This window comes from Lissotriton vulgaris, chromosome 7 (genome assembly GCF_964263255.1).
Source record: "Lissotriton vulgaris chromosome 7, aLisVul1.2, whole genome shotgun sequence".
NCBI lineage: Eukaryota > Metazoa > Chordata > Amphibia > Caudata > Salamandridae > Lissotriton > Lissotriton vulgaris.
The window spans coordinates 434,778,594-434,806,047 of NC_141695.1; the positions used below are offsets into that span (position 1 = coordinate 434,778,594).

Sequence of the window (27,454 nt, forward strand, 5' to 3'; positions counted from 1 at the left end):
CCAATAGACTTTCCAATAATGGGAGGTCTTCCTTCAGACAAAGGCATGGGTGTGAGTTAGACTTGGAGGTGTCTTTGGAGGAGGAGAACTTTAAGGTCCAGTTTGAAGGCCTGAGAGGAGGAGGTAGTCCAGAGCTGAGGCGGGAGTGAGTTCCAGATTCTCACTGCGTTGCCTGAAAAGGATTGGGCCATCGATCTTTCCTTCTTGAAAGTGGGGGATTCAAGTAGAGGATTTTCCACATTCCGAGATGGTCTAGAGCCTCCGGAGAGTTTCAGTTTATTCGACAGGTGGCGAGGAGAGGAGGAGTGCAAGGCTTTGTGGGTGATACAGGCAGTCTTGTAGATAGCTCTAGCCTCGATGGGAAGCCAACGAAGGGAGTATAGCAGCGGTGTGATGTGGTCGCTTCTTTTAGCCCCATAGATGAAACGGGCTGCTGAGTGTAAGACCGATTTCAGGGGGGACAGGTGGGATTTGGGGAGGCCAGTAAGAAGAGAATTGCAGTAGTTCAGTCTGGAGAGGACCAGCGATTGCACCAGTGTTTTAAGGTCATGCTCAGGGAAAAAGCGACGAATTCCCCAAAGAAGTCGCAATTGGTATCATGCAGACTTTGCAATGGAATTGATGTGAGGGATTAGATTGAGATTGCTGTCGAGTAAGACACCAAGGGATTTTGCGCTTTCAACAATGATATGCTTATTGTTAAGTAGATTAGTCTGATCCATCCATGATTGAACCGGGGGAGGAGAAAGTGAGGAGGAGAGGAGGATGAATTCAGTTTTGGAGAGATTCAGAATCAGTTGATGAGTTGACATCCAGTTTTGAATGGAGTCGAGAGTTGAGCTAAGGATAGCGAGATCGTGGGTGGAGGCAACCTTGAGGTAGATTTGAGTGTCATCTGCGTAGAGATGATAGTGGATCCCAGATTTACTTAGGAGATTTCCCAGGGGTTCTAGGTAGAGGTTGAACAAAGTAGGTGCAAGTATAGAGCCTTGAGGAACACCTTGACCTACCTCCAGAGGAGATGAAAGGCTGTTCGCTATTTTGATCATTTGGGATCTATCTGATAGGAAGGAAGCAAACCATTTAAGCACATTACCCTCCATGCCCATTCTCTGTTGAGTGTTGAGGAGAGTGTTGTGGTTGACAGTGTCAAAGACTGCAGAGAGGTCGAGGAGAATAAGAAGACAGGACCCCCCGAGTCGAGTATCCTCAGCGCGTCATCAATCACTTGCAATAGGGCTGTTTCAGTGCTGCAATTTTGGATGAGGCCGGACTGATATTTGTCAAGAAGATCATTGTCCTTGATATAACGAGAGAGTTGTTTCGCAACACATCTTTCTGTGATCTTCGCTAGAAAGGGAAGGTTAGTGATGGGGCGGTAGTTGTTGAGGTCGTTCGCATCAGCAGAGGGTTTTTTGAGCAGAGGGGTGACCTGCCCTGTTTTGAAGGAGACAGGAAGGGAGCCTTGGTGGAGGGAGAGGTTGACCAGGGTGGTCCAATAGGACAGTGAATGGGAGTAGAAGTCGATAGCAATGGCACTAGGGATGGGGTCAAGAGAATGGTTGGAGGGCTTTGTTTCGAGGATGCATTTGAGGAGGGCATCTTCCGAGATGAGGTCAAAGTTTTGCCAAATGGCTGAAGATTTGCGCTCCTCAGGAGTGGTAGGATGAGCGACCTGAGCCACAAGGGATTTCACTTTTTCGTCAAAGAATAGAGCAAAGTCCGTTGCTTTCTTTGTAGAGTCCTCCAGCTTGGAGGTTGGGGGAGATTGGGTAGGAATCTTGATGAGATCGAAAAGTTTTTTGGGTCTATTTTTGGCAGAGTCAAGGAGGGTTCTGAAGTGAGACGCTTTCCCAAAGAAGATGTTCTTATGGTATTTGGATCTTGCAGAACGAATCGTGGCTAAGTTATCGGTGGAGGGCGCTTTCCTCCATTCTTACTCCAGGTATCTTAGCTGCTTCCTTTCTTCATAGAGGGATTTGTTGTACCAAGGTGCTGATGGAGTGGGCCTAACCTTTTTGCTTTGGAGAGGAGCGACCTTATTGATTTCGACTGCAAGGACTGTGAGGCATTGGGAGGTGAGTTCGTCAACATCTAGGTTCGGGTCTAGCTTTGGAAGTGATAACAAGGATGATTCACAGAAGGAACTAATGCCAATATTTTTAACATCACGGAACCGGGAGGTAGCCCTTTTAGGTTGGCCAAGAGTTATAGAGTGTGAAAGGTGAAGAGAGAATGGGATGAGGAGGTGGTCAGACCAGTCTACATGAATGGGGGTAGTGATAGAAAACCTGTTTGCTTTGGAAATAACAAGGTCCAGGATTGAGCCCTTAGAGTGTGTTGACTGTGTGCAGTGTTGTATAAGATCGTTTGCAGAGAGGAAGGTGGCAAGCGAGTTCGCAGAGGAGTCTTGCGGTGAGCCCCAATGGAGATTGAAGTCCCCCACAAAGGTCTAATTGTCACTTTCCGAGTATTGGTCGCTGATGAAGTCAGTGAGTTCTTCCAAAAACGAAGGGTCGCTACCCGGTGGACGGTAAATGACATGGAATCTGAGGGGTGAGCGATGGTGCAATTGAAGCTCAAGAGAAAGGCCTTCAAAAGTGCGGAAAGAGCTGAAAGGAAGAGCCTTCAGTTGAAGGGAGTTTCTAAAGATGACTGCAACACCTGCCCCAACGCCGTCGGTTCTGTCTTTCTTGAGTATATAATAGCCTGTGGGTAGTAGGATAGAGTGTGAGGTATCATTAAACCAAGTCTCTGTGATGAAGAGCATGTCAACCTTGTGAAGGGTGATGGTATCGGAGATTTCAAGTTTATGTTTTACTGCTGATCTGCAATTGTGGAGCAGACAGCGCAGCTCTGTCAAGACTGTTTTGGTGATGGGGGTACTTGGGCTCTGCAGGGTGATTGGGATGTTGTACTTATACAGGGGTGCTCGGGAGGGTTTAGGTGGATGCTTGGTTTGGCAGAGGAGATGGTTGGAATAGAGTAGACAATAGGGTAATCGGGAGGTGCAGGTTGAGGAAGGGTCGCATTCGAAAGCTTGTGTGAGATAACCACGTTTGCCATTGAGGGGTTGGGCTTAGTTATAGTAGGGAGAGGGGGTGAGGTGCATCTTGTGGGATGGTGAGGGTTATCCAAAGGAATGGGGGTGTATGGACAGGAGGGAAACTTGGTGCCTAAAAGTGAGATGGCACTTACAAGCTGGTCGATCAAGGTGATCAGGGAGTCTAGCTTATTTTCCAGGGAGAGTAGGGTAAAGCAGGGATTGTTGGGTGGTTGTAGGGAGACAGGAGGGGGTGGAATTGGAGGAGGAGGGCAGGGAGAGGTTGCGGTGGAGGAGGGGAGTTGGGGTGTAGGGTTCAAAAGTGGGGAAAGGTGGAGGTTGAGAGTAGGAGTAGGTGCGTCAGAGGCGGAGGAGGAGTTGTCTTTGTTGGAGTTGCAGGAAGGAAAGGAATTAAGGACAAATTTAGGGGAAGATCAGAGCGGATCCGGGCGGTATGGTAGAAGGAGAGGGGAGGATTGAGTGGAGTTATGGGAATGTGGGAGGTTAGGGAGGAAAAGAGGGGAGGTGGTCAAAGGGGTCCTGTCATCGATAGGTAGGGGAACAGGCAAGATGCCGAGAGAGGGGGGTTGGGAGAAAGGGAAATTGAGGAAGGGGAGTGGTTCTGCTATGCCCGAGGGAGGGAAGTGGAGAGGGATACCAAAGGGGGAAAGGGGGTAGCACAGCATAGCTGGAGGAGAGGGTTGGGAGAAGAGAGATGCATTGGGTATGAGGGGAGATTGAGGCGAAAACCGGGGGGGGGAGGGGGAAGAGGAGAGGGGGGATGGAGGAATAAGCTGAGCGTAGGGAGGGTTAGCCCGGGTAGAGGTTTGGAGAAGAGGTGGACTCAAAAGGGGGGTGACGGGTAGGAATATGGGGGAGGTGAGGAGATTGGGGAATCGTGATGGTGTAGCTTGGGCGAGGAGCGTATTAGTTAAAGGTGAATTATTGCCACCAGTCCACCACAATGGGAAGGCCCCCTCACCATAGCTGGGCATCAATATCCCACCGCTTAACTTCCTCTCCACTTTGGGGGCTGCCTGAAGAAACAGGCTCTACAAGGATCCCCTGGAGACTGACTTTGAAGGCTGCTCCTTGCTCTGGGTCCATGTATGCTGTCCACACAGCTCCGTTCGAGGTGGACCACAGAGCGTCTGGTTTAGGTGACCTCACTCAGAGCAATACTCACTACTCGCACAGTATCCCCGGGACTAACCATCAGACCCCCTTCATGGGAACGCATCACTGCAATCCTCGGCCTGCCTTTTTCCCCATGGCAAGTCTCAGGTGCTTCCGGATTCCACTGACTTTAAAGGCACTTCAGGCTGCAACCCCACCAGAAGTCAAACGGATCTCTGAATGTTGGAGTTAGGCAGCCTTATGACTCTCTGCTACCTTTGTGGCGTTTCCACTTACTTTATGAGGCCTATTTTGTCGGCTGATATGGCGGAGTGATGCGGTATCCTGCTGGAGGCTTGGGGGTTCTAAATGTTAGCGGTTATTTTGACGGGCGATATGGCAGATGGATGGGGAATTCTGCTGCAGTCTTGAGGGTTCTAAATGTTAGCAGTCATCTTCTTTGGTGGTTAGCCATGCCCTCGAAAACCTTCCCCAACCTAGACCAGTGTAATTGGCCAATTGTTCTGTAAAGTCGCCACTGTGCCACAATATGTGCTTTTGTTATGTTTTGAGCTATATAACTGGACAAATGTGCTTTAGAATGCTCAGTTTCATAATACTTTTTTCACAAATTCATTTTGTGAGAACACTAATGTTCCCTTTACCGGCACAAAGTGATCTTTAAGTACTATCATGTTTTGCGCCATTATATTGGTTCACTCTGCACCACTTGCCTATAGCTGTAACAATTGGCGGGAGTGGAGGACCTACTAATTCACTAAACAATAAAGTGTTTTTTTTCCCCCAAAGGTTATTAGCATTTCTCTCACCTGCTGTTTCAGGATGATGAGGGAAGATAATGATGAGGACAACTGAGAAGTGATTAGGTGGTTGCAGGATTGTGATGTCAATGAGGCAGTTGGTCATTTTACATACTTTCTTTTCATCAGGGTGGGGACAACTTTCCATGTCCCTGAGGTGCTATTCCCAAACATTGCATGAAGATGGAAACAGTAGGCAAATTAGTGCAGCTATTCAACATTCAGGATGTTACAACATCTGCCTAATTGGAACTGAATGTACTGTTGTGCCCACACACTCTGGCCCTGTGACGAATTGCATGCTTAATGGTTGGTGACTGAACAGAACACTGCTTTCTGGAAATTTTTTCATTCTTAGCTAAATAAGCAATGCAATCCAACCCAATATTTAAGGAGAAAATTATGCAAATGAAAAAAAAAACAATTGCGCCACTTAACCCACCTTGGATATCTAGGGCTTTCCATTAGAGCAAATCCATCCCGATCTGAGTCCAGGAATTTAATGAAGGTGCTGTCAGAAAGAGGCAAGAGCTGGAGGCCAAGGAGTTCTCTATATTGCCCGTCACTGATGACATACTCCAGTATCAGTAACTTTTGAATACTGTGCAGCTTGCTCCAAGAGCCTGATTTAAGAACATCTCGAATGAAGGACGGTGTAGCCATTTTCAGCTTTCTGACCTTGCCAGAGGCCAATTGAAGTGTGTCTAGAATCTGCCCAGGGACTTTGACAAGAGGCTCATTAAGACAAAGAAGAAGTTCTTCAAGAGCAAGCTGTATGTCCCCTTCTTGCATAGCAGGTATAAAGATGGCCTCAGATGGTTTTAACCACTGTGTAGCATCAGCCGCCTTGCAAAGCACGTTCATATCAAGCAGTTCTTTGGAAACCGTTTCAGTCAGCCAATGCCATCTCCCTTTGTGTTGCGTTTGACCTGAGTCTGGCCAAATGCCATATGCCAGTGTGGCTGGACGATTCATGGACCTCGCCAGAGATACAACTGCCTGGACAGCATGGCAATAGACAAGAGGCAAGATCTGCTCAACCAGCAGATGGTTCCACTGGGCAGCATCATCGTGTTGTTGATCTACTTCCACCCATTTTATGCTTCTTCTGTCATCAGTCAGATCAAAGCTAGCATTGATAATGATCGGAAGACCAGTCCTATTTTCCTCTCTGTCTGGGAGAGGCAGGAAGCAGCTGAGACGCCCACTATAGCAATTCCCACCCTTTTTGTCCAAGCAATAAGCAATGCTAATGGTGGGAGTGTTGCATAACTTCTTTGCAAGGTCTTCCAAGTCTTGAAAACAACCATCTTTGATTGTGCCAGTGATGACAAACCATTTGCAGACTTCATCAGCCATGCTAGCATCCTTCAGGGAGGTATCTTTAACATGCATTGACGTGAGGAGCTTGGATGAATCATTTTGGATGTTTTCAAGTTTTACGTTGCCAGCTTTGGTCACATTGACAGTCAGTAGGTGCTTGACCGTGCCATCACAACTGATACTCTTTAGTGACACTTGAGATACATTTCGAAGAAATAAAAGGCTTATACTCGCGTCCTTGCTGAAGCAGTTAAATAGTTCTTTAACTCTTTCTGTGTTGTAGAGATTGTCTGAGATCTCAGAGGGTCTTGACCGCAGTGGGAAACGGAAGAGTGTGCCTTCAAAAAAGCCAGTCTTCTTGATGTTGTCCCAGTTACCACGATCAATGGCACGTAACACATTACAAAATGGAAGAAACTGATCTGTGAATAACTTCACCTCATTCCTGTCCTCCTCCTCCTCCAGATTCCATAAAAAGCCTCTGTCGTCAAATACTGCTTCTTGGGGATCAAACATCCCAATTTTTCTGCTACTTAACACACTGGGGAGATCTGTAAATTAAGAAGAATTGACAGAGATGTAAATGCACACCTTAAAGTGCATACGTTTGGAATCAAACAGTTTTACTTGGCAGTGAACAGAAAAGGAAGATATTACACCTTTCATGCTACCTCTCCTACATCCCAGCAAAAACCTGAAAGAACTCCGGGTGAACATTAGGCGCTCCCGACCCTGCACACGTTCAGGAAGAACCTCAAGACATGGCTCTTCGATTGATCCGGAGCTGCTCCCTCCCCCTCCCCCAGCTCCTTGAGACCCTCACGGGTGAGTAGGGTGCTTTACAAACCCTTGATTGATTGATTGATTGATTACATAAGGTGTGTAGTGTAATGCACTTACTCCAACAGCCCCTACCCTAGTGGACATCAGAGAAAGCTTTCCGTTGATCAAGCCAATGGGGGCTCCGTTGACGGAAGAGAACGATCTTCACAACCCTAAAGAGTGCAGGCAGACTGATAGGTTCGTGGACTAGTTACTCTGCAATGTTGTGATGGAGGACCCTGTCTGTCAAACTCTAAACCACCCCCTCAGTGTCCTACCAAGTGACAACACAAACAGGGCACAGTCATCAGAGCCAGGCACTGGTACTAGGTATTGGCGACTCTTGCAAGATTAACAGAGTGAACCCAAGAATGCCTTCCATTGAATGTTATGTAAATCCATAACAGACATATATTCTTGACATTACAATGGCTGCAAAGTGGGGGCAGGTGGGAAAGACGAGTGGTGAAGGAGAAGAGAGAAATGCAGGAAGGAATATGCTACTTACCAGTATGCATCTGTTCTTGGCATGTAGGGCTGCTGACATTCATATCTGTGCATAGATCGCCGCCTAGTGTTGGGTCCGGATGATTGCACATTGTTGTCCTGGAAGAGTCTTCGAAGTATCACGAGATAGGTGGCTCCTCCCCCGGACTACAGTGCGCATGGGCATCCTTTCCATCCTCAGATTGTTTTTCGCCATTGTGGCAGGGATGGAGTATGATACAGTAAGTGATGTCCATGCTAAGAATAATTCTGAGTGCTACAGCTGCGACAGGCCCCGGGGAGGAGGAAGGGTGATATGAATGTCAGCAGCCCTACATGCCAAGAACAGATGCATACTGGTAAGTAGCATATTCCGTTCGAGGCATGTGGGCTGCTGAATTCATATCAGTGCATAGAATGTACAGCAGTCTCCCCCCTAGCGGTGGTTGCCCGTGCCAGCTGCAGCAGCCTGAAAAAGAGTCCTGAGTACAGCCTGTCCTACAGCTGCTTGCTGTTTGGAGTGTACATCTACGCAGTAGTGTTTGGTAAATGTATGTATGGTAGTCCATGTGGCCGCTCTACATATGTCTTCTAGAGGAATGTTTCCCAGGAAAGCCATGGATGCCCCTAACTTGCGTGTGGAATGCGCTCTTGGGGGAACTGTTAATGTGCGTTTAGCTTTCTGATAACAAATTTGTATGCACTTAACAATCCATCTGGCTATACCTGATTTGGAAATGGGGTTGCCTTTGTGCTGTGGTGAAAAGGCAACAAACAGTTGTTTAGTTTTTCTGAAAGGTTTTGTCCTGCTCTTCTAACTTCCAGGGTACGTAGAGCTCTTTCTGCCACTGAATCTGGATTTGGGAAGAACACTGGCAGTTCGATAGTTTGATTGATGTGAAATTGTGATACCACCTTTGGCATAAATTTGGGGTTTGTATGCAGTACTACTCTATTTGCATGAATTTGTATGAATGGCTCCTGAATAGTTAGTGCCCTGTAGCTCACTAACCCTTCTAAGTGATGTAATCGCCACTAGGAAAGCTACTTTCCACTTTAGGAACTGTATCTCACACGAGTGTAGAGGTTCAAAAGGTGGTCCCATCAGTCTGGTTAGAACCACGTTCAAGTTCCAGACAGGTGAAGGAGGGTGTCTTATAGCAGGTACTCTGAAGAGTGAAAGGTGTTGCCTGTTCTGAAGATAAGCTGCCACCGCAGCTAAATGTATACGTATGGAGCTATAGGCCAGATTGCATCTATGCAAATGTAACAGGTAACATATGATGTTTTGAGTAGATGCATCTAGCGGATTTATGTCATTATTGGTACAATCGATGACAAATCGCTTCCACTTCGCCGCATAGCAAGCTCTGGTCGTAGGTCTTCTTGCCTCTTTGATAATGTCCATACAGTCAGGAGGCAAGTTCAGGTAATCAAACTCTATGACTTCAGGAGCCAGATCGCAAGGTTCAACTGTTGCGGATCTGGGTGCTGAATGTCTCCATGGCTCTGCGTTAAAAGACTGGGTGTTAATCGCAGCCTTTGATGAGGCACCACGGAAAGTTCTAGGAATGTGGTGTACCACGGTTGCCTCGCCCACGTTGGAGCAACTAGGATGAGTGTCATGGAGTGTTGTCGCAGTTTGCGTGCAACAAGTGGTATGAGCGGGGCTGGGGGAAAAGTGTACGTAAACCTGCCTGACCAGTTCATCGATATCGCATTGCCCTGAGACTGCGGATGTGGAAACCTGGCGGCGAAGCTTTGGCATTTTGCGTTTTCCCTTGTGGCGAACAGGTCTATTTCTGGGTGACCCCACAGCTGGAAGTACGGTTGCAGCACTGAGGGATGTATCTCCCACTCGTGCATCTGGTGGCTGTGTCTGCTGAGCAGATCTGCCATCTGGTTGTCCCTGCCCGGGAGGTGTTCCGCCATGAGGAGAATGTTCCTCTGAATGGCCCCCTTCCACATGCTTTGCGCTAGATGTGACAACTGTGGAGAGTGTGTCCCTCCCTGCTTCTGTATGTAGTACATGGCAGTCATGTTGTCCTTCCAGATCAACACGACTTTGTTGCACAGATGTACTTTGAAGGCCTTCATTGCCATGAAGATCGCCATCAGTTCCAGCAGGTTGATGTGCATCTTCCTTTGCTGTGTCGTCCATAGTCCCTGCACTGTGTAATGGAGGATATGCGCTCACCAGCCCAGGAGAGATGCGTCCGTTGTCAGCACTATTTGTGGTACAGGCTCTTGGAACGGTCGTCCCCTGCAAAGGTTTTGAGGGTTCCACCAATGCAGAGAGTGGTATGCACGACCGGTCACCAACACTAGGTCTTTCAACTGTCCTTGAGCCTGGTTCCACTGCTGTGCTAAGCATTCTTGAAGCGGACGCATGTGTAGCCTCGCGTGAGGGACTATGAAGATGCAGGAGGCTATCATGCCAATCAACTGCATAAACATCCGTGCTGGGAGTGTGTTGGGGTCTGAATTTCTGAATCAGAAACTGAATACCGCCGATTCTTGCTGAGTTTGGCTGTGCTTTTGCTACCAGAGTGTCTATCGTCGCTCCTAGGTACTGTTGTACGTGAGCGGTTGGAGATGAGACTTTGCGTAGTTTAATGAGAATCCTAGGCTGTGTAGGAGGTGAATAGTGCGCGACATGTGGCTGGCACATTGCTGGACCGACTTTGCCTGGATGAGCCAGTCGTCCAGATAGGGGTAGACGTGGACATGGTTTCTCCTCAGGTGTGCCGCGACTATGGCTAAGCACTTGGTAAACACCCTGGGGGCTGGTGTTACCCCGAAAGGTAGGACCTTGAATTGGTAGTGCTTGTTTTGTATGGTGAACCTGAGATACTTCCTGTGTGCAGGATGTATTGGTATGTGGAAGTACGCGTCTTTTAGGTCTAGCGTTGCGAGGAAATCTCCCTGACTGAGCAATGGTAGAACCTGCTGTAAAGTGAGCATGTGAAAATGTTCTGACATGATGTTTTGGTTTAGGGGCCTGAGGTCCAGTATTGGCCTGAGAGACCCGTCCTTTTTGGGGATTAAGAAATACAGCGAGTATACCCCTGTACCTTGCTCCTGTATAGGAACGAGTTCTATGGCCCCTTTTTGCAGCATGCTGATGACTTCCTGCTGCAATAAGTCTATGTGCTCTGTTGACATAGGACGGTGTCTTGGGGGTATGTTGGGTGGAGTGAAGGTTAGCTCTAGACAATAGCCGTACTGAATAAGTTGTCTCACCCACCTGTCTGTGGTAATGCTCTCCCAGACTGGCAGGAACTGTTGTAATCTCCCCCCGACCGGTGTTACATGGTTCGGGGGTAGTGACAAGGCATCACTATCTAGAATTAGCGGAGGATCTGGTGTTGTTATTCCCCCGTCCTCTGCCTTTGCTGCTGCTGCCACGGTATCCACCTCTATTATTTTTATTGTAGGTGGTTTGCGTGCTCCCTTTATTGTATGGGATCTGTGCGATGCCTGGCCTCGTGTAGCTCCTCTGTTACTGGAGCGATGAAAGGAACCTCCTCTAAATTGTTGGGACTGCAAGGCACCCATGGATTTGGCCGTGTCTGTGTCTTTTTTAATCTTTTCTAAGATTGTGTCCACATCAGGACCAAAAAGAAAATCTGGGTTCACAGGCTAGTTTAGTAATGTGGTCTGGATCTCAGGTTTGAATCCAGAGATGCGCAACCAAGCATGCCTCCTGAGCATGACGCTTGTGTTGATGGCCCTGGCTGCCGTGTCTGCTGCGTCTAGCACACACTTAATGGATGCGTTGGTAATGAGTTTACCCTCCTGTATTAGCATCTCTGCTCCCTCCTTGTAGGCCTCAGTCAAATGTTGTAGCAGTTGCTCTAGAGTGTCATAATGCGCCCTATCGTATCTGGCTAATAGGGTCTGTGTATTTGAAATCCTCCAGATATTAGCTGCTTGAGCAGCCACCCTTTTCCCAGAAGCTTCTAGTACTTTAGATTCTTTGTCTGGAGGAGGAGCATCACCCGTAGTTTGTGAGTTGGCGCGCTTACGAGCATTTGAGACCACCAAGGAGTCTAACGGCAGCTGACCCCTAATATATGTAGGGTCCACAGGCGCCGGTCTGTATTTCCTTTCAATCCTGGGGTTAATAACCCTTGCTCTAGTGGTTTCCTTGAAGATGTCCCCTGCATGTGTAAGGACACCTTTTAGCATTGGCAAAGTTTTAACAGATTTCTCTGAAGTGGAAAAAGTGTCAAACAGGAAGTCCTCTTCAACTGGGTCAGCATGCATGTCCACATCACGATTTAGTGCTGCCCTTTCAATTAAAGCGTTGAACGCAGCTGTATCTTCCGTTGGTGAAGTTTTCACAGGATAAGAGGGAGTATCAGGAATAGTTTGTGATTTCCCCTGGTCAACAGGGTCTGCCCAGGTTTGAGTTTGGTCATCCTGATCAGTGTCCGCAGGGTAATGATATTGTTCCTCATCATCGTACCCCATATCCTCGGGAGTGGGTGTGGGTGAATATGCCAAAGTGTACTGGCCATAATACCTCACAGTCTCAAAAAGGACAGGGGATGTTGCAGAATCCCTTTTCTTTTTGAGTGGAATTTTGTATGATTCCAAAGTATTTTCAGACCTGATTTTCCTCTGATAAATAGTAAGTTTACCAGATTCTGAATCTATATGTAACTTGGACTGGTCATCATATGATGGCTCCTGGTACATAACGTCCTCTTCCAGAGGATGACTCCTTTTCCCCAATGACACCTGTTTGGGGGTTTCGACCCTAGGTTTTGGATCGAGCGCCTTGGGGCGTGCAGTCGGTGGTAGTCCGAATTTAATCGGTGGCATAGTATCTTTAGACAGACTGACCTTCTTCGGCGCCGGCGTCGATGTAGGCCCTACCGACTTTGCCCTTTCGCCAGTAGTTTTTTGGGCGTGCGCCGACTTCGGTGCTTGTGGCGTTGGAGGCGCGCTCTTCTGCCTCGACTCGACGCTGTCCTTCAAGGCGCTTTGTTACTTTTGACTCGAGGCCTTTGACAAGCTGGGGTCTGTCGACCTGATGCTTCGGATCGAGACCCTTTCGAGACACAAGTCCCTTGTTTATGTCGCTGTCCATCGATGTCGACGTCTTCAGTTCGACGTGCTTGGTTTTAATGGCGGACTTTAGCGCCCAGATCTTCGATTCGACAATCTTTACTTTAGACCCCACAGGGTCGTCGACACCTGATTTCTTCGTCGACTCCGATGGGTTCGAGGCTTTCGACCCGAGGACTGTTTTCAGCCCTTTCGGTTTCATTATGGGCTCGACAGCTTTCGGTTTCGTTTTGAGTATTTGAACCGATGGCTCATGTAATGTTTTCTTAGCCGGGCCTTGACGCGGGGCTATAGAATGTTCTTCACGATCTTGGCTAAGGCCTTCTGGTGATGCCTCGACCTGAGCCTTTGAAAGTCTTTGAGTGTCTGTTTCGGGCCCAGTACCCACTGTTGGGCCTGTTTCATCGCTCGAGTCGTCATTAACGGCTCCGATGGGGGATACGTTGTCCCTTACCTCGACGACGTTTTCAAATTCGACGTTGTCTTCGTCCTCTTCATAATAGTCGGAGCCATGCTCCGAACCGGGATCCAACTGCTGTTCTGGATCCTCTGCGTTGTCGACCTCATCGTCGTCTTCATCGAAGATATTCACCGGGTCGGGCGCTGGCTTCGACATCGCTTGCCTCGCTGCGCGTCGGAGTCTAAGCGTCTTCTTCGACCTGAATCGAGCACAAGCTACACAGTTGTTCTCATCGTGCTCTGGTGATAAGCACTTGTTGCACACCGGGTGTACATCGATGTGCGGGTACTTGGAGTTACAAAGGGGCCATCATTTGAACGGGCTCCATTCCATTGACGATCAGGCCTCCGGTGTCGAAAAGGCCACGCGGCTCTCTTCGACGTCCTGCTCAAGAAAACTGGAACAAGAACCCGGCACCGATCGAAACAATACCGACGACCCCGAAGGCCTTTTGGCCTTTAGAAAGTTTCCGAACTTGAGTAAAGAAAAGTACATCCGAACCCAATGGCGGAAAAAAACAATCTGAGGATGGAAAGGATGCCCATGCGCACTATAGTCCAGGGAAGGAGCCACCTATCTCGTGATACTTCGAAGACTCTTCCAGGACAACAATGTGCAATCTTCCGGACCCAACACTAGGCGGCGATCTATGCACAGATATGAATTCAGCAGCCCACATGCATCGAACATTAAGAGACAGCTGTTCAGACAATTACAAAACCTTATGGAGTACCTTAGAAATGGGGATGCTACATACATGGGGACCTTAACTGGAGGCACCCTATCCGTCTTGTGTATTAGCACTACTCACATAATCATTACGTTTGGGCGGCACAATTATGATAAAGTACACAGATTCACAAAGGGAAAATAAGTATCCAGTCTCTAGGACACAGGTACCACAAAGGATCAATGTCACTGCCCTTTAGTCATATCATGGCCTTCTCACATGGACAGTTGTTACCAATGATAAAAGGTGTATACTTATGCTGCCCAACCAACTGCAACACTCTGTTGGTGAGTAACATCCACACTCATGTAGATCACCTGTTATGGGACTTGTCACTTTTGTTTCATGCTCAAGAAAGTATACTGGTTTGGTTTGAATGAGATGTTATTGAGCTGGAGGCCAGATGGATACAGTTCCAGGGACAATAAGGAAAATGCTGCTTACCAGGATGCATCTGTTGTAGGCATGTAGAGCTGCAGAGTTGTACACTTTTGCATAGATCACCATCTGTGTTGGGCTCGGATGTTTGTATGTTGTTTTTGTCTTCGAAGAAGTCCTTTTAGTCACAAGGTTGGTGACTCCTTCGGTGGACAATGCTCACAGGCATTGGCTCCATCGTTAGATTGTTTTTGCCACGTAGGGTTAGATGGAGTTGTGAGAAATATAAAGATGTCCATGCGTAATGTATCTAAGTAAGATAATACTGGAATAGATAGAGGTATCCGGGGAGGAGGGTGGGCGTGTACAATTCTGCAGCTCTACATGCCAAGAACACATGCATACTGGTAAGTAAAACTTTGGCCACGTCACCAGATCTAAATAAACTGCAATGTGAAATATAGGCCACCTTTTTCATACAAAAGGTTGACAAAATCTACCAAGGAATTGCAGCAGCCCAGAATAGTAGTCCTCATTCTGCTGAAATTCCACTGTGTCCTTCTACTCACAATCACATTAGCAACTCTGATATAGATGCCCTTCAGAACCCTAGAAGTATTCTGGATAGCTGGCCCAGACTAAACATCGAGATTCTAATTAAACTACTTAATATTATTAAATCTGGGTCTCCAAAAAAGACACCCTGCCCTGCACCATAATTAAAAAGCTTGGCTCGAAGTCATTGTGCATTATTACGGAACTTCTCAACACCTCCCTACAGGAAGATACTGTCCCAGCAGACTGGAAGCATGCAATGATTCACCCCCTGTTAAAAAGGCTGGAACTGATCCTAATCAGCCTTCCAACTTTCGGCCCATTTCCTTGCTACCTGTATTTTCCAAGATTTTGGAGGAACACGTTCATCAAACTTTAACTGAATTCGTAACTACCCAAGACTTACTACCTCCCTCTCCCTGTCAATCAGGTTTTAGAGCTGGCTTTTCGACAGAAACCACTTTATTACGAGTCACTGAAAACATGCGCTGCCAATTGGACAAGGGAGAGACTGTGGCCCTTATATTGCTGGTCTTAAGTGCCGCTTTTGATACGGTATCACATACTGTATTAATTAACACGCTTCGCTCCCTAGGTATCCGTGGCTCGGCACTTAATTGGCTCATCTCCTTTTTGACTAAACGTACTTTTCAAGTGTTCTCTCACATAGCCTGCTCAGACACACGTCTTTGAACCTAGTGTACCACAGGGTTCTATACTTAGTCCTCTATTGTTTAATTTGTATATGAGCCCTTTAGCCACGGTGGTGGAAGATTCGGGCCTATCAATGTATTCATATGCTGATGACTCTCAGCTGATTTTTTCCCTTTCTTCTGAGAATACTGATACTTCCTCCACATTTAAAGAAGGTCTTATTAAAATATCAGGTTGGATGCAGGATAACTTTCTAAAATTAAACGGGGAAAAAACAGAAGTTGTTATTCTCGGCAAAAACAAAAACTTGTGGGGCCCTCAACATTGGCCTTGTGAAATGGGCATGCTTCCTGCCCCAGTCTCACAGGCGCGTAACCTAGGTATCATCATTTATGACTCTCTTAATATGCATAAGCAAGCTGTAAAAACTTCAACCACGTGCGTTGCCATCCTAAAATGGTTAAAAAAGATCTGCTGGATGCTGCCTGAACCAACAAAGAAAACTGTAGTCAATGCCTTGATTACCTGTAGGATTGACTATGGTAATGTGCTTTATTTGGGCTCAAATAAAGCAACCACTCGCAAATTGCAGGTGATTCAAAATTCAGCGGCCAGACTGCTATGTAAAATTCCCAGAACTACTTCTACTACCCAATATCTTCGGGACCTTCATTGGCTTAAGGTCGAAAACCGAATTAAATTTAAAGCACTCTGTTTCATGCATAAAATCAATACTGGCAAAGCCCCGAAATATCTTCACTCGCTTGTTCGCCCATATCGTCCATCACGCTCTCTCCGTTCTTCTACATTAAAAAAGTTCGTCATCCCCAAAATCAAGCTCGCCCATATGGGCGATAAATCTTTTTCCTACCTAGGGCCCTTGCTATGGAACTCCCTGCCTTTTTCGGTATGTAACGAGACCAATTACATCAACTTCCGTAAAGCTTTAAAAACTTGGCTATTTAACATCTAGACACTCGTCTTTACCTACCCTACTTACACAGCTCTACAATTTCGCGCCGGGAAACCATTTGTGGGTAGCTGCTGCGCGCTACAAATGAAATAATAATAATAATAATAAGTAACATTTTCCGTTCGAGGCATATGAGCAGCAGATTGTACACTTTTGCATAGACTATACAGCAGTTACCTCTTAGCGGTGGCTACCAGTATCTGTTGCAGTAGTTTGAAATAGTGCTCTTAAAACAGCTTGGCCCACACTAGCTTGTTGTTTTGCCTGCACATCTACACAATAGTGTTTTGTGAAGGTGTGTGGTGTCGCCCAAGTTGCCACTTTGCATATGTGATCTAGGGGAAAGTTCCCTAAGATGCCAAAGAAGCCCCTAGTTTGCATGTAGAGTGAGCTCTAGGGGGAATGGTTAATGTGCGTTTGGCGTTGATGTAGCATATTTGTATGCATTTTACAATCCACCTTGCAATTCCTGTCTTGGATATAGGATTGCCTTTATGAGGTGGGGAGAAAGCCACAAAAAGTTGTTTGGTCTTTCAAAATGATTTTGTTCTTTCTATGTAGTCAAGAATTGCTCTTTTAACATCTAAGGTGTGTAGAGCTTGTTCTGCCACTGAGTCTGGTTGAGGAAAAAACACTGGGAGTTCAACAGACTGATTGAGATGGAAGGCAGATACTACTTTGGGTAACAATTTTGGGTTAGTCTTAAGAACCACTTTATTATGATGGATTTGTAAAAATGGTTCTTGTATGGTTAATGCCTGGAGTTCACTGACTCTTCTGAGGGATGTGATAGAAATCAGAAAGGCTACTTTCCAAGTGAGGAACTGTAGTTCGCATTTGTCGAGAGGTTCAAAAGTTGGACCCATTAGTCTGGTAAGGACTACATTAAGGTTCCATACCAGAGAGGGTGGAGATCTTGGTGGAAATATTCTTTTAAGTCCCTCCATAAAAGCTTTGATAGCAGGAACTAATAAATGGCGACTCTCTTCCATATTGCCGCATAGCATGTCCTTGTTGTAGGGCGTCTAGCTTCTTTAATAACGTTCATACATTCTGGTGGGAGATTGAGGTTGTCAAACTCTAAGATTTCAGTTGCCAGATTGCAAGATTGAGTGGATTGGGAACTGGGTGCCTTATCTCGACATGGTTCTTGAGGAAGAAGTTTGGGCGAGAGGTGTAGTTTTTGATGTGGCACTACCGATAGTTCCAATTGAGTTGTGAACCATGGTTGTCTTGCCCATGTTGGAGCAACTCGGATCATTGTGAGGGAATTTTGTTTGAGTTTCCGAACCACTAACGGAATGAGTGGGAGAGGAGGAAAAGGGTAGGCAAATTTGCCTTACTAACTCATCCATATCGCATTGCCTTTGGACAATGGGTGAGCATATCTGGATGCGAAGTTTGGGCATTTTGCGTTTTTATGTGTGGTGAACAGATCTATTTCTGGGTGTCTCCACATGCGAAAGAATGGAGAAGAACTTGAGGATGAAGTTCCCATTCAAGTATCTGCTGTGCTTGACGGCTGCGGTACAAAAGGGGATGGTGATGAACAGAGCATCTGAATCAATCAAACACTCACACCCAGTCAAAAGATCTAGGTTTAATCCATCACCGTTCTTTAGCCCACTCTGCCACCCCAGTTCAGACATGGCCATATGCAAATCAGTCTGACCCTGTGCCTCATGGGAACAGTCCAGCCCGAACCGCCAAGCCATGTCTTCCCTGGACCGGAAACAAGCTTCCGAGGACCGGTTTCTGGCATTCCAGCCGTCTTCAGCCCGGCTTGCTTGAATCCAGTGGCAAAGTGAGCAAGGGTCTCACGTCTGAGCATACCCTGCCACACTTATGGCGGCCAAAAGCGGTACAAAAGGGGGTGGTGATGGACAGAGCATCTGAATCAATCAAACACTCACACCCAGTCAAAAGATCTGGGTTTAATACATCACCGTTCTTTAGCCCACTCTGCCACCCCAGTTCAGACATGGCCATATGCACATCAGTCTGACCCTGTGCCTCATGGGAACAGTCCAGCCCGAATTGCCAAGCCATGTCTTCCCTGGACCGGAAACAAGCTCCTGAGGACCGGTTTCTGGCATTCCAGCTGTCTTCAGCCCGGCTTGCTTGAATCCAGTGGCAAAGTGAGCAAGGGACTCACGTCTGAGCATACCCTGCCACACTTATGGCGGCCAAAAGCGGTACAAAAGGGGGTGGTGATGGACAGAGCATCTGAATCAATCAAACACTCACACCCAGTCAACAGATGCTTGACGGCTGAGCAGATCTGCAATCTGATTGTGGATGCCTGGGAGATGTTCTGCAAGGAGGTATATCTTTTGCAGAATGGCTCATCTTCATATGCTCTGAGCTAGGAGTGAGAGCTGCAGGGAGTGTGTCCCCGCTTGCTTCTGTATGTAATACATTGCTGTCATGTTGTCTGTACAGATCAGGACAGTTTTGCCTAGAAGGTTTAGTTCAAAAGATTTCAGCGACAGAAAGATTGCTAACAATTCCAGTTAGTTGATGTGAAATTGTTTTAATTGGGGGGTCTAGATACCCTGAATGGTATGGGTTTGAAGATGAGCTCCCCAGCCAGTGAGCGATGTGTCTGTTGTTAGCACTGTCTGTGGAACTGGCTCGGGGAATAAGAGCCCTTTGGAAAGGTTCTGTGTGTTCCACCATTGTAGAGAGCGATGTCTGCGGTGGTCCACCATCACCAGATCTGTTAGCTGACCTTGAGCCTGGTTCCACTGACGTGCCAAACACTCTTGTAATGGACGCATTTGTAGTCATGCATGAGGAACGAGAAAAATGCAAGAGGCCATCATCCCTATTAATTGCATGAACACTCGTGCTGGTAGTGAATGTTGTGGCTGGAATTTTAGGACTAGCGCTTGTATAGCAATTATCCTGACTGGGTTGGTATATGCTAGGGCTGTGGAAGTGTTTATTGTAGCTCTTAGGTATTGTTATATTCTGGACGGTTGGAGGTGTGATTTGCCCAGCTTTATGGTGAATCCCAGACTGTGAAGAAGTTGTATTGTGCTGAGCGTGTGTTGAACACAGCTGTTGTTGGATTATGCTTTTATGAGCGAGTTGTCCAGATAAGGGAAGACATGAATGTGCTGTCTTCTTAAATGGCCAAACAAGTGGGGAGGGTGAAGATCACCCTCCACTCCCTGGCTGCACTGCATTTATGTGATAATTCCAACCGTTCTTGATCAATTTTATCCATGTTTAAACAATACTCATTCTTGTCCACAATTATAAATGACAAAGTTTCATTTCTTTTGACTGAGCCACATATTTACAAATTGTAGTTGAGAAGTTTCTGATATTCACGTATGCCAATCCAGGCTTCCATTACAAAAATATGATCCCAGTACAACAGAGTGTTTTAAGCAGTAGTTCTTTATTCATAACCCAATGCATTTCGGGAAAATCACTTCCCTTCGTCAGGGGACACTGAAAGTCAATATTTACAAGAATTACTAAAATACATTTTGAAGGTTTAAATGTCACTTAATATCAGCATACGTTGATAATTAATTCATTTTCACACTCACTATTATACATGCTTCATGCTTTGAAGTACTTCTTTGAAACCCCTGTGGTCTAGAACCTCAAATCCCTCCCTTCTGTTCCGGCTCTTCCTGACCTATATATAAGATACATCTGTCATCTTGATATCAAACACATTTCACCTCGTTACACCATTATTTTTCTACCCACATTTGTTTGCGTTACTCATTCGCGATACCCAATCTCCGTATCCCGACCACCTTGCTGTCAAAGACACCACATTATTTCTAATTTACTTGAAAAAATAGCCACTTCATATCTTCCGCTTTAAACATGCGCGTGGCGCCTTATAATTCCTCAACGTTTATAAACTGCGCGCCCATTCCTATTATTCATTCATTTGCATACCTGCTATTTTTCATTCAACCCGCATCTCAGATTCCTTCCATTAGTATAACACATTCCCCGTCCCTCCCTGATGTTTAAATTCACATAAACTCCACCTTCCTCCCCACGTGATGACAAACGTATCCTTTGCACCTGAGAGGTATTCCTTGCACTTCAAATCCCATGATGCACCCAACATACATAGATAACCAAACTTAGCTGAATTATCGACATTAATACATTCTAAATTGCAAACTTATAAACCAAACATATGTAAAATCTCCTTTCTCATTGCCACCAATATTCAACACTGCTGGGAACATGCTGTTCACTCGCATGTGGTTTTCACATCAAAAGTTTATTTCGCTTCGGAGCTTTTTATTTCTTGGGTGCATACCACCTCCTCTGAATCGGTCTTCTTAAATGGGCCTGCAATCACTGCAAGGCACTTGATGAAAACTCTGGGTGCAGTGGTGATCCCAAATGGTAGAACTTTGAATTGGTAGTGTTGACCATCTACCACAAACCTGAGATATTTCCTGTGAGCTGGATGAATGGAAATGTGGAAGTAGGCATTCTTTAGATCTAGGGAGGAGAGAATGTCGCCTTGTTGAAGTAGTGGAAGCACTTGTTGTAAAGTGACCATGTGGAAGTGGTCTGATTGGATGTAGAAGTTGGGTGGTCTGAGGTCTAGTATTTGCCTGAGAGAGCCGTCTTTTTTGGAATTAGAAAATAGAGTGAATAGATCCCTGTGCCTTGATGAGGCAAGGGAACTGGCTCTATTGCATGTGTTTGTAATAGTGCAAGAACCTCTTGTTTGAGAGGCGTCAGGTGTTCTGATGACATTGGACGCTGTTTGGGAGGAATGTAGGGAGGGGTGTAAGTGAGTTCTAGGCAATAACCATACTGGATAATTTGTCCTACCCACTTGTCTGTTGTGATGGAATTCCAGACAGGCAGGAACTGTGAGAGGCGTCCCCCAACAGGAGTGGGATGATTGGGGGAAGCGCAGGGAAGTCACTGTTTGGTTTTAGGGGAACTACGGGTATTAATACCCCTGCCTCTGCCCTTGTTGTTGTTACCCCTGTAACCTCCTCTAGAGTAACCTCTGGAAAAAAAGCTCTGGTTGCGACTTTTGCAGGATGAGAACGGGTGTTCTGGTGTATTTGTTTTCGAGCCTGCTCTATAAAAGGAGCGTCGAAAGAAGCCTCTAATAGAGGTTGACTGCAGGGCTGCCATGGACTTGGCAGTTTCTGTGTCCTTTTTTATTTTCTCTAAAGATGTGTCCACTGCAGGGCCAAATAGGTGCTCACGGTTAAAAGGCTTATTAAGGATACTATTCTGCGCTTCTTGTTTAAAACCAGATATCCGGAGCCAGGCATGTCTGCGTAGTAATACACTAGTATTTACTGCGCGGGAAGCGGTGTCTGCTGCGTCCAGCACAAATTTGATGGATGTATTAGTGATCAGTTTGCCTTCCTGTATAAGGTCATTGGCTTTATCTTAATATTGTTGAGGTAAGTGTTGAATGAGCTGTTCGAGCTCATCATAGTGTGCCCTGGCTTGAGTGTTGGCTATTTTCCAGTTGTTGGCAGCTTGAGACACCATGCGTTTGCCTGATGAGTCTAATAACTTAGATTCTTTGTCAGGAGGTGGAGTGTCACCTGAACCCTGAGAATTTGCCCTTTTGCATGCGTTGGCTACACCCAGGGAGTCTAAAGGAAGTTGACCCTTAATATATATGGGGTCAGTGGGAGCTGCCTTGTATTTTTAATCTACTCTGGGGTTAAGCACCCTAGCTCTTACCGGGTCTTTGAACACTTCAGGAGCGTGTCTAAGAAGACATTTTAGCATTGGCAAGACATGGGATGATTTTTGTGGCTGGTCAAAGGTTTCTAGAAGGAAATCGTCTTCTACAGGGTCTGAGTGTAGTTTGACTACATGGTATGTTGCGACCCTATTTATTAGTTGGGCAAAACCCACATTGTCATCTGGTGGACACGGTTTTGAGGGGTAGAAATCTGGATCATTATGTAAATATGAATTGGTATTATAGTCATGCCATGGGTCTGGATCCTGTGGGGTCTCGTCAGGATCCTCAGTGTCTAATGGTATCATATTATCATCTTCTTGCCCATCCCCATGTGCATCGTCACTATCCTCTGGTTGTGGAGAATGTGCTGGAGAAATCAGTAGATTAGGGTTAATTGGTGGAGGGGGGCAGGGGTGGTGGTGAAGTATTAGTGGCCATGTATATTTTCTTTAGAGGAACCGGTGCATGTGGTAAATGTTGTTGTTTCCTCTTTGTATGTAGCGAAGTAACTATGGGCCCGATGTAGGTAGGCATTTACTGGTCGGTAACGGCCGAATTCGGCCGTTACCGACCGGTAAATGCCTTTTCCTATGTAGGAGGCATTTATTTACAGATTCGGTATTTTTATCGATTCTGTATTTACCGAATCGGTAAATATAGACTCGGTAAAAATACAGAATCTGTAATGTCTAATGTAGGTAGCACTGTTGACAGTGCTAGAGGCCTCTAAGAATTCGTTATTTACCACCCAATACAATTGGGTGGTAAATAAGGAATTCCTGTGTACATGCACATCTGTGCATGTACACCTGTGCCATGTGGCACACATACATGCCCTAAGGGCATGTATGTGTGTCACATTGCACACAAGCCAAAAACAGGGGTGCTACAGGGTGTCAAAGTGACACCCTGTTCCCCCTGGCAGGATTCGGTAATTACCGATTCGGTAATTACCGAATCGGTATTTGCCATTGATTCCTATGGGCTTCAAGGCCCATAGGAATCAATGGAAAATACAGATTCGGTAATTACCGAATCGGTAATTACCGATTTTTACCGATTCTGTAATTAATTCGGTAAAAATACCTACATCCCCATTGCCAGTTCTTAAATACCGAATCGGTATGATTCGGTATTTAAGAAGTGGTAATCTGGGATTACCTACATCGGGCCCCATATGACCAGTCTTTGAATGAATTAAGATGGCGGTTTGCTTAGGATCCGAGAGAAAAAGTTCTTCGGAATCGATAATTTTCTTCGGTATGGAAGATTTGTCTTTGGAAACTGGTTTTGGCTGTTTAGCAACAGTGTCCGGTCTATAAGCTTTCCCTGGCTCCGAGACCTTCAGTGCGGATTGTTTCGGCTCCAGAGGTTTTTGTTTGAGAGGTTAGTTATGGAAGGTTTCTCTTTAGATGTTTCGGCTCTGAGGTCTTTGGTGCCGAGGTCTTATCCGACTGCTTCGGTGTCGAGGTCTTATCTGGCTACTTCGGTGCCGAGGGGTCTTTTGGCGGTTTCAGTGCTGAATATTTTGCCGGTGCCGACGGAGGGGGACGCGGCATCTGGGGAGACTTAGCTTTCGGTGCCGAAGATGATTTTTCAGGACCGGGAGGCTGGTTCGAGTCAGAGCCGGAAGGCTTTTGTTTTTCCTTCGGTTCCGGAGCGCTTGAGCCCAGAGGTGAAGTTGTCACTGGAGCCTTTGGTATGGGATTGGGTGCGGCAGGGGTCTGGGTACTCACGTCCCGTTGAGCCGGGGTGACGTCATTTTCATCATCAGAGTCATCTGCTTCGGAGACCGGGACCTGTTCTTCCTGTACTGGTTCCGGAAGGCTATCAGGACCTGGATGGAAGATGTCAGTATGAACATGTGCCTCGGGACATCTCGTGGTGTTGAGCCCGACTTGAAGGATAGACAAGCCTCACAGTCCTCTCGATGTTCTGGAGAGAGGCACAGATTCCAAACGGAATGGAATCCGAGTGTGGGAATTTAGCACCACACCGGGGGCATTTCTTAAAGGGAGTCCGTTCCATCGATGTCTGTCGTTACTAGCGCGGGTAGGCCCAGCAGCCCGCGTCGAAGTTAGTCAGCGTCGCATTTTTTAGAAAGTTGTCTTCGAGGGTGCACGTCGAAAGGTACACGATTGAGACAATACGGTCGGATAGCTGTGATTACGCATCAAAAGGGGGTTCGATAACGACACCGACCTGGAGCGCAGCAAGTCACATCCGAACCCAATGGCGGAAAAAAACAATCTAACACAATGGAGCCGATGCCCATGCAAATTGTCCACCGAAGGAAGAGTCACCAACCTCATGATTACAAGGACTTCTTCGAAGACAAAAACAACATGCAAACATCCGAGCCCAACACCAGATGGCGATCTATGCAAAAGTGTACAATCGGCAGCTCATATTCCTCGAACAGATGGTCTACAAAGTAAGAGCAGATTACAGCCAGCATCTTGACTCCAGGCTGTCAGCTGCGAGGCTGAATTGGAAAACTTGACCTCTGGTACTGTGTGGCTCTTATTTCAATAGTAACTTTAGAGGTGTAAAAGCACACACCAGGGCTGCTCAGGATAATGACTTTTTGTGGAATCAGTGGCATGATGATGACCCTGTGATATAATGCTGACCCACTCATAATGGTGGTAATTATTGCAATTTTATCAGCTTATGATAAAGCTCACTCCCAACATAATGATGGCCCTGGAATATTAGTGCAAATTAATGTTATACTGTGGGCATGCCTGTTATGATGTTGTTCTGGATATAACAGTTGTAATTTGTGGCAGATGGTGAGCATCTATGGAAATGGGGTGCTATAAGCCAATACAATATGTTCACAGCCAAATTAGTGTAAAATCTTGATGTATTAGGGGAATCTATGGCTTGATGAAAAGGACTGCGATTCTGCATCATTTTCGCAAAAGTTTCTTAAGGTTCCTTAACACACTACAAAATTCAAGACTTGCCTGGCACACCAAGCCATTAATGAAATACACGCATTCCCCTTCAGACCTATGCTTTCTATTTTGAATTATTTCAATAAGCAGCCCTCTATATGACTGTCTGCTTTAAAATGTAAATACAGGAGACATTTATGTTGTCAATAGTTCTCCCATCACCTCTCATCATGTATATATCTTTTTTGTAATATTTTGTAAACCCAGTGACACAAGGTTCTAAGGAGCAGTTGTGACATATTTACGGAGAACCACCTATCAATCATTGCATTGTGATTATATACATTACGAGAGAATAGTCCAGTAATACACCATGTATGTTACCATGGAATGTCTCTTCATGTTATGTGCTTCTAGATAAAGTCTTACCTGTGATGTGATAGACCGAGTTGAAACCCAGGCCGAACCGCCCCACAGTATTGGGGTCTTTAAGTTTGAGACTGTTCCCTGTGCTCTGGATTCCAGCCCAGTCATCCTCGGAGAAAGTTGCATTGTTATATGCCAGCAGAGCAGGACCTGAACAGGGGTATAGAGAGGATTGTCAATATTGACTACAGATGATGTAACAGACAGAGATTTTTACAACAGTGAAGTCTCCTACCATCAGTAGCAGTAGCACAAATCCCTCAAGCAGCCTAAAGCCTTTACAAAAAAAAGTTAAAAAGCAAGATGTATTATTAGATAGACTCCACCCGATAAACTCCAAGGCCAAAGTAATTCTTGTCCAACAGCTCATGCTCTGAAACCTATTCCCACTCCTTAAAACAACCACTTTTTGACATGCCCAAGTCATTAGGCCTGGGCTGCCAGGACCAATACATCAGTATCTAGGCAGGTGTCCCTAAAATTCATAGGTATGCTTCAAAGAGCACAAAGACAGGCCGGGTGGTGTTCTAACATGAAGAAACAAACACACCGAAATCCCATCATGAAAGCCCTCAAGTGGTCCCACTAGAGTAAACCCAAGGATGAGATCAAGAGCCTGGGCATTTGGATGGAACGAGATCTCTCCCTCAGAACCCAGGCCTCCAAACTAGCGGGTGTCTGTTTTGGTCTCCTCAGATCGGTACGTAAGGTATTACCACTCATCCCTTTTCTATCTAGAAAGCTCCTGATCCAGGGCCTGATTATGTTTAGGTTAGACTTCAGCAATGCGATCTACCTCGGGCCCCTGAGAGCACTCTGAACAGACTCCAACAAGTTCAGAATGCGGCAGCACGAATGCTCTACAACATCCCCATGTCTCGTTCTGCTAAACCAGCACTGAGGGCACTACACTGGCTGCCAATACGGGAAAGAGTGAAATTTAAATCCCTATGCCTTGCACACAAAATCTTGCAAGGCAAAGGACCCCCCGTCCTTCAGAAGATGGTGATCCCGTATAAAGCGAGCAGAACTTTACGCTCAGACCAGCAACACCTGACTGTTGTCCCTAGGGTGAAAAAGGCCCGATCAGGAGGAAGGAGATTCTCAGTCAACGTTGCCACCCTCTGGAATGCCCTCCCCCTATGTTTACGCGCGGAACCATGTCTTCTGCGCTTTCAAAAAAAACTTAAAACTCTCCTCTTCTGCTAATCTTCTCTGTCCTCGCTATTTCTGACACTTGCTGGTGGCAAAGCGCTGGGATGCTCTAGGGTAACCGGGCGCTGTACAAAACCGATTTAATAATAATAATAATAATAAAATATTGAACAAAGTGTCCACACATCATACAGAGTTGGCCCCGCACTATGACTCCTAATTTTCAGATTGTGTGACACATTAGCTTTTCTACTACATCAGACTAGATGATTTCTCAGGGTGCTGGATCCCCAGCTCTGGAGGGTGCTGGATCCCCAGCTCTGGAAGACGCTCAACCAATCCAAGGCAGACTGGAGAGTAGTGCTCTCACCTACAAGCTATGCCTACACCCTAAAAGTATTTTATTGCATAATTTTACCAACTATCAGGTTAACCCTTTGTTTCGGTTAACCTAATTTCAATTTTAAGTGCTTTCAGCTTGAGGTAAGGTGACATGTTGGGCGTAAGTAACTTAACTTGCACATCAAACATTACATAATCTTTAAAGACTAGGGGGTCGATTATCATGTCGGGCGGATCGCCACCGCCCGTATGGTAGTGGCAATACGCCCGCCATTATTCCCCGCCCGCCACCCATTTCCCCCACCATATTAGGATGGGGGGACCCCGACAGACGGAAAGACCGTCCACTGTTTTCCGCCAGTTACACAGGTGACTGGGCGGAAAAGGGACCTGATATAGTGGCGGTATCTGCAAGACACCGCCATCCATATTATAATGCAGGTGGGAAGCAGCCTTTCCATGGCGGCATTGC

The 27,454-nt window shown here is 46.3% G+C and overlaps 1 protein-coding gene across 1 annotated transcript in view; it reads right to left on the bottom strand.

Moving 5' to 3' along the window:
- Positions 1-27,454, bottom strand: part of LOC147701798 (sacsin-like) — a 234,503-nt gene that overhangs the window by 79,478 nt on the left and 127,571 nt on the right. The window contains exons 5-6 of the mRNA XM_086930424.1: positions 25,489-25,635; positions 5,423-6,854 (exon numbers count right to left, since the gene is read on the bottom strand). Of these exons, the coding sequence (XP_086786550.1) occupies positions 5,423-6,854; positions 25,489-25,635 (1,579 nt within the window). The remainder of the gene's footprint in view (positions 1-5,422; positions 6,855-25,488; positions 25,636-27,454) is intronic.